The following is a 12,571-nucleotide window of genomic DNA, read 5'->3' on the forward strand; positions in this document are numbered from 1 at the left end:
CGAAAAATATTTAAATTCCGGATCCCCCACAATCCTTGGAAGTGACTTCCCTAACCTCTGATAACAGCTAAGCAAAATTATCTCCAGAGAGGTGAAGCCGCACCAGTGCCAGTCTTCCAACAGGCCACGTCATCACTGTGGGCTTTACTGCACTAAAGGTGCATTTCACAGGCAGAAATGTAAAAGCTCAGAGAAGTCATAGTCTTCTGTCACATACAGCGGAGCAAGGATTTAAGCCAAGATCACTGGAACTTTCTATTGCACACAGCCTCAAGAAAGAAAGCATATGCCTCCATATCCCACAGGAGATGCCAAAGCCTGATGACACTGGGATTAAAGGCCACCTGTCCTCTGTGAATCCTCATCCTAGAGCCACGGAACTCTGAAAGATCCACTTCCAACCACAGGGTATGAGAAACAACAGGGGACAGATTTGGAAAATGCCTCTATTTGCAGGTGGCATTTAAAACACAGCAGCCTTCCATCCATCCTGGTTGCATTTCCCAGCTCTTCTCCTCCTTAACCCTGGTCAGCCCAAACACAGAAACGGACAATGGCAGAGAAATGGGGATGGCGTCAACTCAAAGGGACATGTTGTTGTATAGATTCTTCTCATTCCTTCAGAAAGGGGTGAGATGCCATCCTTCTGGCCTAAGCAAGCAGTCCTTCTCCAGGTGGCAAGAAAGGACACATGAAAATCCCACCAGGATGTCATGATTGAGCATGTAAAGCTCATCTAAGCACACAAAGACAGGCTGAGAGGACGGGGACTCGGGAACATGCTTCTTTTGTATGCTTTATTCCTATGATCAGTATAACCAGCTTCTCTGCAGGATGTGCTGGCATGGAAGGCTGAGAGACCCCTGTCTCAGCTCAAGTCCCAATCCTGGCTCTCTGACGAGATGGTGTCACCTAGTTTCCATGCCCAAGATCTCTAACTCATAACTTGCTATATGGTTTAGACTGCTGCACCCAATCCCTGGTGCTATCTGAGCTGCAGAGCAGGAGGTCAGAGGCAGGGGGGCAAGCAAAGTTTCATCTGTATTTACAACAGCTCCCCATTGCTCGCATCACTGCATAAGCTCCGCCTCCTGTCAGATCAGCAGAGGCATTAGATTAGCATGAACCCTACTGTAAACTGCACATGCGAGGGATCTAGGTTTCTTGCTCCTTATGACAATCTAATGCCTGACGATCTGAGGTGGAGCCGAGATGGTGATGTTAGCACTGGGGAGTGGCTGCAAATACATGTTATCGTTAGCAGAGAGGTTTGACTGCACAATAAATGTAACGCACTTGAATCAACTGGAAACCATCCCACCACCCCCAATCCCTCGGAAAAACTGTCTTCCGTGAAACTGATCTCTGGTGCCAAAAAGGTTGGGGGACCACTGTTCTAGAGAAAATAAATCAAATCTCTAGCCTTCAATAGTCCTCTCTATGAAATGAAACTTTTTTTTAAAGACAAGAAACTTTGAAAACCTGAGAAGAAAATTCTCTATAGGAAAAAAGTAAGTACTATTTTATGATTGATACCTTCAACAGATACTATTGCAAAGAGATGCAATAAATAGTTTCCAACTGGTTTCCTGGATAGGTCCAGAGCAGACACATATCAAGCAGGCAACTCTACTTACAAGCAAAAATTTCAATTCAGAAACTTCTTCCATCAGTTTTAGAAAGCCAAACCCAGGGAGGAAAAACAAAACAATAGCAAGAAACTCCTGTGTAGTTAAAAACCCCTGGATTATTTGGTCCCCTGGGATAATTTTCTTTAGCTTTTAGAATGTTAGAAATGTTCTGGAAAAGTCCTCCACTGTGGCTCATTGCCTTTTGCTTGCCTTACTCCTTTAAGAATTAACTTCATTTTAGGATGATTTCTGCATATTGCCTCCCTACCTCAGTTTCCCGGGGCTGACCTGGTGTCTCCTGGGACACTAACAACCACACCCATCCTTTGGGGAGGGGCTGCCAGGCACATGGGGCTGCCCACTCAACTGGCAAATACCTTCCTGTTTCACTTTCTCTTCCACTTCTTGCCCAGCCTGGGCAGCAAGTTTTCATGAATAAACCAGCACAGTAATTTCCTCTGAGAGTGTTCATCCTAGGAATTCAGGGGACAGAGGCGTTGCAGCATAAGTACACACTCTACACTCAGACATAGACATGCTCACCCTTCCCAGGCAGGTTTCAGACACTTTCCTTTATTCAAAGGCAGCCACCTTTAACAGGTGATGTCAGACTCTCACCAGTGATATTTTTATGACTACAAAATTGCATTATGTCCAGGGTCCCGCCACCAGTGCACCTGAACTTGGAGGCAGTTAACAGCTCTTGTGTCTGGCCCTAGAAGACACTTTCCAGGCTTTTCTGAGCCCCCACACCTTGCAAACCAGAAGCCAGAGTGAACCTTTGTACCCAGAAGCAGTTTGTGGTTTAAATTAACAACTACGCTGACCTGAACGCCAAAAACAGCGCTGATGATGCGATCACCATTTGTCAGATTCCCCAGTGCTGAGAGTGGAGGGGTAGGAGGGGGCACCTCCAGGACATCCAGCTTTTTAACTACATTAAACACCCCAAAAGCCCCAGTGTCCTCTACTCCTGTCCCAATCTCCTTTGGGGCGACATCATTTCAGAATCGAAGGGAAGCTCAGCCAGTGGGCACTGAGAAAATACAGATTTCCAGACAATATACTGGGGGGAGCCGGGGGAGAGAATAGTCCATGGAGGTTTTGTTACGGTTTGTTATTATACAAATATAAAACAAAAGGTGTGGCTTCTATGTCCACTTCCTTGGTTTGAGTCCCCCCATTAGGGCTGGGGGGCTGAGAGGGGTGGGGCTACAAAGCCCCAGGTGCTGTAAAAGGGTCTGTCCCGGAGACATGTCTAGGGCTCTCCCGGATTGGGGGACGGGTGGAGGTGTGGGGGGGTTGGAGAAGTAGAATAAATGAAGGGAAATGCAGCCCTTGGCAGTAAAAAGTGAGAAAGAGAGTAGGGCATCGATGACGGAAATTGACCAGACGAAAAGGAAGGCAGTAAACAGAGAAGGAAAATAGAGAAGACAAAGGGAAGGAAGGAAGGAAGACAAGAAGGAAGGGAGGGAGGAAGGGGGAAAGGGAGGGGAGGAGGCAGGGAGGGAGATGGAGAAGAGAAGGGCAGAAAAGAAATTAAGGCTGGCAGAGCCAGGGAGGCCATGGTTCATCACAAGGGTGCAACAGCCTAAAGCCAAAGTTCAGAAAAGCCTAAGAACACCGGCCAGTAAAGGAGGTGTGGCGGGCCAGGCCAGAGGCAGGACGAGGCCAGGGACTGCCCGGGCCTCCCACCGGGCCGGCGCCAGCTTCCTCCTCCGCGTGTCCTCGGGTCCCTCCCGCGCCGCTCGGTAGGGCGGCGGGCCGAGCTGTGCGCCCCGGTCCGCCTGCCGGTCCGCAGTCTCCTCCGGGCTCCGGCTCCGGGCACAGCTGCCCCTAGGAGGTCGAGGCCGGGATGGGCAGTCCGTGCAAGCTACTGAGGGCGTCCGGGGCCTTGCCGCCGGGGCTGGAAGGCTTCCGATCGGCCGCTGCGGGAGGAAGCACAGGGGCGTCGGGTCACTGCCCAGCGCCGGGCCAGGCGAAAGACCCGAGGCCGGGAAACCTGCAGCCCGCGGCCGGCCGTGCGCGCTCGAACTGTCGGGGCTTTGGAAGAAGGAAGCAGAGACTCTCGCTCTGCAGAGGCCCGCTGCGGCCGTGGTCACCCACCCTTCCCTCTCCCTCAAGAGAGCCGCTTGCAAGGAGAACCTGGGCAAGAGGGGCTCCTCGCAAGGTTGTTTGCAATGGCCGTTGACCCGGTGCAATTTCCTTTGCTCCTCGACCCCCTCACCACCCGCTCAGTAAAGGAGGTGAAGGGCGCAGGGACAGGGGAGGGTTTCGGGTCCAAGGGAGACTTCAGCAGAAGGGAGCGGGGAACTGACCCCCGCGCACCCGCCGTGCGTAGGTGCGCAGAGCAGCTCTGCATCCAGTCAGCCGACACCCGCGGCTCAGACGCTGACTGTGGGCAGGGGGAAATCGTATGGGCAACGGGTCACCAAAGATTTCCCTGGGGCGGCATAAGATCCCTGTGGGGGTTCCTGGATCCCTCGGACATAAGAGGTGGTCGCGCTTTAAGTGAGCTGCAGAGTTCGTTGTGCCCACGAGGTCCGGGGATCCAGATGCGCTCACCACTGTGGGCACAGCACGTCCCAGGGCCTAATGGGCCTCCGGATTGAGTGACAGTGGGCTTGCCAGATCGGGCTATTCTGCGCGTTGCTCTATTATTTAGGGTTTGGGGAAGGGGCCCAAGTTTTGCTACTGGAAGCCAGAGAGTGACGCCACGATTGCGCAACTCTGTTTTTCCTTTACCAACCTTGGGCAGCTCAGCTTCTCCTACACCAGGAGGCACAGCTTGTTTATACCCAAAGGGGCCTATTTTCAATTTTCTTTCACCGCCCCCCCCTCCCCCCGCCACAAGTACTCCTTTAGAAGGAGAACTGGGAGCGCCTCAACTGAGGGAGGAGGATCTGGATTTTTTTCTCCTCGCCCTTGCCCCAGCCCCAGGTGAAACTTGCTGTGTTCCTAGGAGCTGGAGGGACCACCTCTGTGCGAGGGGGATAGGGAAGGGCGCGCGCGGGTGTACACACACAGACACACACACACACACACAGGATTTCATAGAGGTTTTAAAGGGGTCTAAAAACCTTTCCAGGACAGAGCGAAACTTCGGCTTCTTGCAGCTTCTCAGCTCTTACTCCTAAACACAACTGTGACCATCCAGTCAACAAAGTATTCAGACCTTTCTTTCTACCCCCTACACACACTTCAAGGTGAGGACCTGTTTAGGAAACATCTAAGGAGGAGGAGGTTTCTCAGCCAAGGGCTGGTTACCTTAGAGACGGTTAAGAAACTGAACTGAAAAACAAACAGCCATGAGGGAGGAGATGGACTCCACCCCACCCTACAGGGGCGAACCCTGCCTGGAGTTTAGCTCTGTCCAGGCCAGTCCCTCCTTACAGGACCCCCTCTCCTCTATCCCCTCCCACAGGACTCTGGGCAACATGGGTGGGTACTTCTGGGGGTCTCTGAGGCCTGAGCCCTACAGGGTTAGGCACGCTGCAGGCTCATTTAACCTCAGGGGCTAGGAACGGGGACAGGCATTTTTAAAATACTGGAATTTAGACTGTAGGGCACAGTGGGACGATTATGGAGGGTGTCTGAGAAGGGATCTCCTTCTCCGGGGGGTCAAATGAGACCAGGGCTGGTGGCGGGAGAAGTGCTCTGGCTCTGGAGACGCTGGCACCCTAGTGCTCCTGGACCAAGTTTGCTTTTAGGATCCTCCAAGAACTAATCCCAGAGTAGAGATAACTGGAACGAAGCTGCACATTGTCTTTAACAAACATAAGCAACACATTTTCTTTGTGTGTATGAAATATCTTATAGATTTGATTTCCAAATCTTTAGTCCTTCCAGAGCCCCACTGGGAGGGATTTAAAACCCTGAGATTTTGACGGTTTCTGAAAATGAACTGTAAAATACCCGCTGTCTTAAAGGAGCGTCTAGTGAGGTCTGTCACCTGGTGGGGGGGAGGGTGTCTGTGCTCTGGCTATGGAAGACATCTGGATTTGGATAAGTGTCCAGATTCCTAGAATGTCAGCCCCTTCACATGAAGGTGAAAAGTGGAATTTTCCTGTTCTTCTCTGTTCCCAAGAATTGAAGTTTCCTTTCAGAGGATGGGAAATGTAAGTAAATCATACTTTCTTGCCTATATAACAGGGAACCCAGACTCACTACCTTTTACCAAGATAAAAATAAATTTTGATGGGTAATTTTCACATTCCATTAGGCTTCACTGAGGGTAACCTTTAAGATGTTCATTTGCACCTAATTTGGTATGGTAGTTTGTGTTTGTGTCTGTGTGTGTGTGTATGTGTGTGTGTACTGAATGATCAGAAGTATTTATTTTTTACTGAGGACTCATTATATTAAGTTGCTTTTGGTAAAGAAATTTTTTCTTACTGAAAAGAAATTCATTAAATGCTATTCCTACTATTCTTATGAATTGAACAACAATTGATGATAGTAAATTGTCCTGTGGGATAGGTTTCTTTGAAAATGTGAATTTCTTAAGAAATGATTTAAAAATAAAAGGCAGCGATTCATATTACTTTGCTTTGTCTTTTCGAGGAGGAGGATCTTTAAAAGGAGCTTTTCTACTACTGAGAAGAGAAGTAAAACTCCGTAACCCAAATATGTATGTAATTCTCATGCTGTAAAAATAGATAAGCGATTATTTTTATGTTCCTGTTCAAACACAACAATCGCATGCCAGCTTGAGAAATTGTCATTAACAGTGGACCTGAGGTATTTGATGATCCATTACCTGAAACTTCAAAGAACTGTGAGGATCAGGAAATTAAATTGTTAATTTAATAACTAATGTGGCTAATTATTGCTGTGCATTTGGAAAGCAGGTGGGATATTTCATAATAGGAAGCAGATATAATGATAAAAAGGACTTGACTACCAGCGTCATTCAGTGGCTCTATATTTCGGAAAAGGAAAGTATCTTCTAAAGAAAATCAATCACTAGTGAGCCGAAATATTGAAATCATCTCCTCCTTCCCCCCAAATTAACAAGTAGTTTAGAATTAGGGACTGTAGTGTTACCTTTGGATTGTTACCTATATGTCATAATTTGTATCTAAGGTAGAGCTTAAAATGCTACAGGACAAAGTGGCTCTACTGGAAAACAACTGCATCCCTGTGAAGACAGTGAGTCCTTTTTCTAAGTCGTCCTCCTTGGCTCAATCTGGGGAAATCGTTTAAATTTGTGAATATGCTTTTCTAATTCAAATGAACCTGCTTAGTTATGTGATTTGTGTAATGAAGTAAATTCCGTTTCAATTTCGATTTCAATGGATATCCTCAGATGTAGAGAAAACAGGTAGATCGGAGCCCAAGGACAGGAAACCGAGGGAAGCACTCATCCTGAGACCCCACAGTATCCTCTCATGTAAAGTTCAAAGCAGTTCTCATTCTCAACTTTTACAATTTCTTTTACTTGAATTCCCCCATAAATGAACAAGTAATGTTATCTTATAATTTGAATTAAATTCAAAGTTTATAGGAGTTCTAATTCTTAATTTTTATAATTTTAACTTGGATGTCTTTATAATTAGGCAGGTGAGCATTATTCTAATATCCCAGGATATTTGTGCTCTAGGAAAAGTAGAAATAGAAAAACTACTTTTCTTCCTCCGCTTCACTATTATGGATGGCATCTTAGTCTCTACCCCAACCCATAGATCAAGCCATCCTGTCTCATCAAGACTACTTAGAATTCTTAGAAATAGCACTTTTTGTCTGGGTGGTACCAAGGAGGAAGTCTCTCCTATCCCCTGCCTTCCAAATGCCACCTGCCACACCAAGCAGGTGTGAGGCAGATCGGCTGGTGAAGATCCTTTTATAATCTGGGAACAGCCCCTGCCCCATACCTTCCCCCGTGTTTGTGCCCTGTCCCCTTCTCTGCTGGGGCTGGGACCCCCTGGGGTGACTCCTTCCTTTCCCAGGTTAGTTGTAAATTACAAATTTCTGGTGATTAGAACCTAAATACAGGCAGGCTTGAAATTACCAAATCCAGCTACCCCTTTCTCCAAGAGGAAAATGAGGATTCAAAAATGGTGAGCTTTTTTCAAGTTAAAGAAAAAAACAGAACCCGAAGGGCAGTGTAAGATGATGCCCTCACACTGCTGACTGTCCATTAAACACCTGAAATCTGTTAGCTGACTTATCCGAAGTAGATTTATGGAAGAAGAGAAGGAGGAAGAGGAAGAAGCCAAGGGGGCAGAACTCCCAGCCACCTTTCTCACAGAAAGATGGACCCCAAACCACACAGAGTTCCAAAGAGTCTGGACTTAGGGACGCATGATCTAAATGCTCTCTTCTTGTCCACGGTATGTGTTTAAGAAAAAGAACCCAACGGGAAGCCAGGGCTTGTTTTTTGTTTTGTTTTGTTTTTAAAAGGGAATTTGGAAGATGGGCAGTGATGGGAAGGGTCCTGGTGTGGAGGTCAGGCACGATTGGCAACTCTAACCCCACCTGTAGTGTTGAGGTGCCAGGACAGGTCCACAGAAGTGTATGCCTGGAGGTGCCTTCTACACTCTTCTATGAGTGGAGAAACTGAGACCCAGAGAGGAGCAATAATTTGGCCAAGGATGCAAGAACCAGATCCAAACCCAGGAGTCCTGTGTGCCAGCCTGGCCCTCTTTCCCCTCTCTCTGGAAAAGTGGAGTGGGGGACCTCCGGGGCCTCTCTCAACCTCAGTGTGCCTTTCTGAGGACACTGATAGACAGTGGGGACACCTGCTCCAAGAAGCTACGGGCTTAATGTTTACCCCAAAGGAAGAATTTATGCCAAGGGCCCACCACCCACCCCAGCGCTTTCCTCCCCTCCCTCTCCTTCTCTCTCTCTCTCTCTCTCTCTTCACACTCCCCCTCACTCCCTTCCTTTACCCAGGCCCGGACCTCCGTCCCTGTACCCTGCACCCTCCACCCTCCATAACCCTTCTGGCATCCACCCGACCCCCTCCCTGCCTGTGCCCCTCACCTTCTCGGCTGGGATGTTTGAAGGCCATGGCTGCCGCGAGCTCCCCGCCGTGCACTGCGACGCCGGCCCCGGGGGGCGCCAGCGGAGGGCCCTGCGCCGGTGGCCACGGAGGGCCTGGGGTGAGGTAGCCGCCGCCAGGCGCACTGTACACGCCGTGCTGGTTGGAGGCGGGGTAGGCGCAGGCGGAGAGGAAGCCGCCCACCGCGGAGAGGCCGGAGGCCGACTAGGGGGATGGAGAGGGACAGGCAGTCAGCAGGGGATAACCCTGCCATCTTCTCCAGCGCACGCCACCACGGAGATGGGTTATTTCCCCTGCTGACCCCGTCAATTGTGCCCACGCAAGGCCCGGCCTCTAATTCTCTCAGTAAGGACTCTGGCAAAGTGATTTCTAAGAATCCATTCAAATTGTTATAAATAATGACAGGTGAGGGATCATAATACTGACCACCAGGATTTACAGAAAGGGGGTCCTCACTGCGGATCTGTGGTCCAGCTTTTTAAGCAAAGGTTCGTCGGCAAAAGGCAAATCAATGCCCTAGAAAGCCGGTCTCCCCTAAACTAGTAAGTTCGAGGAAAAGACAGAAATACGCGGCTCGGCTCGAAGAGGCTCGCTAGCCGAGCGGCCAGACACGACGACCGGAGTGCGTGGAAGAATTTTCTCTTTTCTGTCTCTTTTTCCCCACATCCCCAACCCTTCTGCTCTTCTAATTAAGGTCAGCTCCCTCCTTTGCCTCTGGGTTACCTGAGTGTATTTAATGTCCGCCTCCAAGGCAGGTTTCTCCAGCCCGTTCACTGCGGGGCTGGCGGGGAAGGCCGTGCGGTTCACGCCGGGCCAGTCTTCCATCTTGGGGGAGTAGGCGGCGCCTTCGCTCCCGGCCAGAGCCCCTGCGGGGACGCCCGACGATTATAAGGCATGTCTGGATCCGGCCTGGGCACTCGTGCAGCCCTCCCAGTCAGACGTTTACACCCGTGCCTACAACCACCGACTGGTATCCGAGGGTGCCTGGGGTCCCCCAACACCTGGCTGTGGTCAAACGGTCAGCGAGCAGTCGGAGATGGAGGGCCGGTGGCGCCTGGGGTTTCTCTTTCACTCCTAGCCCCGCGGAGTAAAGAAAACCGGCGGGGCCTGCTCCTCGCTCCTCCAAGCCCTCCACCCGCTTCCCACGAAAACCGGAGATCTAGGGGTGGGGGGTAGCGGAGTGGCAGCTCGCGGGACCCGGCTGGGCGCACTCAGAGGCGGCCACTCCTCTGTATGAACGGGGCGCCCAGAAAGGTCCAAGTTCAAATGCACAACAGCCTCATGAACATTGTACGGATATCTCAACATCTCAACAAAGTCTGGAGGGCCGGCAGACCTTCTACCCGGAACTGCCTCGCGAGACATCCCCGATCTTCTAAAAGAGGCCTCCACCCAGGGACCCGCGCCCGTCCTGGGCACACGGCTGCTCCTGGAGCTCTCAAGTGTGCATGGAACCAAGGGAAAGCTCCAGATCTGAGCGCAGGCTGGGTGGGGTCCCCTCCCAATCAGCTGCCCACTGCCGCTCCGTGGGAAGTTTGGCCCCAGCTGGCAGCCCAGACTGGGTTAGAGCCACCAGGGGAAACAAAGCCTGTGCGCGAGCTCAGAGGTGCTCCCCGCTGCCGCTGGAGGTAAATATTCAGTTCCTTCTTAGCCGCCCCTCATGTCTCCAGGGCTACCGTGAATTTTGCTTCTTACCGTCCTCCTGAGACTGCTGATGTAAGAGTATGCCATACCTTGGCCAGCTGCTGGCGGCTGGTGACAGTAGGAACAGACCAGGTTCTGGCCCCTTACGGTTTTTTCTCATCTGGGCAACAAAGCTGCGCCAAACCTCTCACCCCTTCCATCTTCCTCCCCCAAGACATGACCAACAGTTTGTTGAGTTTAATTGCAGGCGGAAGGCAAATCCTGGGGTACGGGGTAGGGTATCACCAGCTATCCCAACTCCAGGACCTGCAAGGCCTCCAGGCCTGCTGGAGATCCAGGCCATTCCACAAGGCCACACGACTCCTTTTACTTTTACTCAAAAGAGCCACTGGGCCTGGGAAGGGAAACAGAACCCTTGGGGGATAGTGAGGGATTCTGAAAGCTAAAGAAAGGATCACAGAATTGCCTGAGCGGTTTGTTTGGCTTTGGCAATAGGGGTTTGCATGCATACTTTTTGCAAGAATGAAAAAGCACAATTTCAGGCCTCCGAATTTGTGGTCGGCGATTGCTCTTCCATTTGGGAAATATTTTCCATAGTTGTCATAAAAAGTTCAAGATGTATGAGGACTTCCACAGAAGGCCCAGGACACCAATTCCTCTGGCCAGCCCCATCCCTCCCCTTAGCCAGAGCTAGTCCCGAGAGGAGCGAGCCCTCCCACCCCCAAATATGCCCCTTAATAGAAGGCTACAGAAGGCCACCACGACTGACCTGTTTGCTCCATAAACGTCCGGATGCCCAGGATGTTGCTGACTGAGTGTGCCGAGGGCCATGAACGCGGGATGCCGACGTGGCCCGCTGTGCCTGGGACCCCGGGGTGGCTGCCCATCTTGGCGCCCGTGGGTGACACGGGGCTGGGGTAGGGGTACTGGTAGATGTGGTTGTAGGGAAGCGCAGGTTGCGACGGCGGCTGTTTACTTGCCTCATAAGGTCCCGGCTGCGCCAGGCTGCCGATCTTGTTGCGCAGGATGCGACTGATGGAGCTCACAGAAGGCACATTGTACTTGTCGCAGACGCCGTCGGCCAGCAGCCGGTCGCGGATCTCCCAAGCAAAGATGCCAGGGTCTCCCTGCTTGTAGTCCCGGATGTGCTTGACCACGTTAGGGGTGGTGACGCGGGGTTTACTGCCCCCGATGGCCCCGGGCAGAATGGAGCCGGTCTCGTTGTAACGCGCCAGGATCTTGCTCACGCAGCCGTGGGACACGCGGAGCTGCCGACTGATGTCACAGGGTCGGATACCCAGCTGCGCCAGCTCCACAATGCGTAAGCGGATGGCGTTGGGCAGGGGGCGGCCGTTGACGAACACGCCGCCCAGCTGGTTCACCTCGCCGTACGTCTGCTCTGCGGATGCGCCCGTCAAGAGTGAGCGAGAGGGGAAGAAAACACCGGCGGGTTAGCCAAGGTGGCCACGCGAGGCATGGGACTGCACCAGGCGCGACCCGCGGATCCCCAGACAGCTCATAGCCCGAAGGCAAATGGAGAGTGGGTGAAAGCGCAGGGACCGCGGAGGGAGCTCTACCCATTACAGTCCTCCGTGCCCTTTCGCGACTTTTGGCACGTCTACTTGGGACGCCCCCTTCCCAGAGTTGCTGAACTGCCCCCGAAGGCTGGAGACATGAGAATGCGGCTCGTCCGGGACCCAGGACTGGGTCGCCCAGGAAGAGCCGACGACAGGGAAGGAAAGCGCGGAGACACGACCCACCTCTTCAGCCCGCCCGCGCCCTGCCTGCCGCCCGCCCCTTACCCATAGCGCGCGGGCCAGCCAGCTGCCTGGCGCTGGGGCGGCCGGGGCTGGGCCCGGCGCAGTCCGGGAGAGCTCGGGCGCCGCCGCCGCGGGAGAGGCATAGAGGGAGGGCGCGCGCGAGCCGAGAGCCGCGGCGGCCCGACCGCGGGCTGGAGACGCGCTGTGCGCCGCCGCCGAGAGCGCCGCCCGCCCCACGGCCTGCCGCCGCCGCTGCCGCCCGCTCCCAGGACACTCTCCACGCCCGCGACCCCAGGCCCAGGGTGAACTTCATCCGATTGGGAGAAATTCGTCTGACCGGGAGGCTGCAGCGTGCGGGAATCAATTTGACGCGTTTTCCACGTCAATCTCGGCAGTCACGCCGGAGACGCGCGAGTTGGCATCTCATTGGTTCCCGTCACTGCGCCCCGGCTTCCACCTCCCCTCCCTGAAACTCTACCCCCTCCTTCTGTCCTCCCCCCTCGGCCCTCCTCCACCCCCCTCCGGAACCCACC

The 12,571-nt window shown here is 52.6% G+C and overlaps 1 protein-coding gene across 1 annotated transcript; it reads right to left on the reverse strand.

Annotated features, from left to right (window-relative positions):
* Positions 1–3,209: 3,209 nt before the first annotated feature.
* Positions 3,210–12,351, reverse strand: PAX1 (paired box 1). Its single transcript, XM_012653122.1, has 5 exons — positions 12,081–12,351; positions 11,048–11,677; positions 9,358–9,500; positions 8,616–8,838; positions 3,210–3,559 (listed from the first exon to the last, which is right to left on the reverse strand). Exons 1-5 carry the CDS (start codon positions 12,349–12,351, stop codon positions 3,468–3,470), a joined length of 1,359 nt encoding a protein of 452 aa, XP_012508576.1. The 3' UTR covers positions 3,210–3,467.
* Between the last annotated feature and the right edge of the window lie 220 nt (positions 12,352–12,571).

Source organism: Propithecus coquereli, unplaced genomic scaffold (assembly GCF_000956105.1).
Source record: "Propithecus coquereli isolate 6110/MARCELLA unplaced genomic scaffold, Pcoq_1.0 Scaffold411, whole genome shotgun sequence".
Taxonomy (NCBI): Eukaryota; Metazoa; Chordata; class Mammalia; order Primates; family Indriidae; genus Propithecus; species Propithecus coquereli.

Coding starts and splice junctions, on each gene's coding strand:
- PAX1 (XM_012653122.1), bottom strand. CDS start 12,351: ATGAAGTTCACCCTGGGCCTGGGGTCGCGGGCGTGGAGAGTGTCCTGG. Junction 8,839..9,357: donor CGGACATTAAATACACTCAG/GTAACCCAGAGG, acceptor CCATCCCCCTAG/TCGGCCTCCGGCCTCTCCGC. Junction 3,560..8,615: donor CAAACATCCCAGCCGAGAAG/GTGAGGGGCACA, acceptor TTCCTCCCGCAG/CGGCCGATCGGAAGCCTTCC.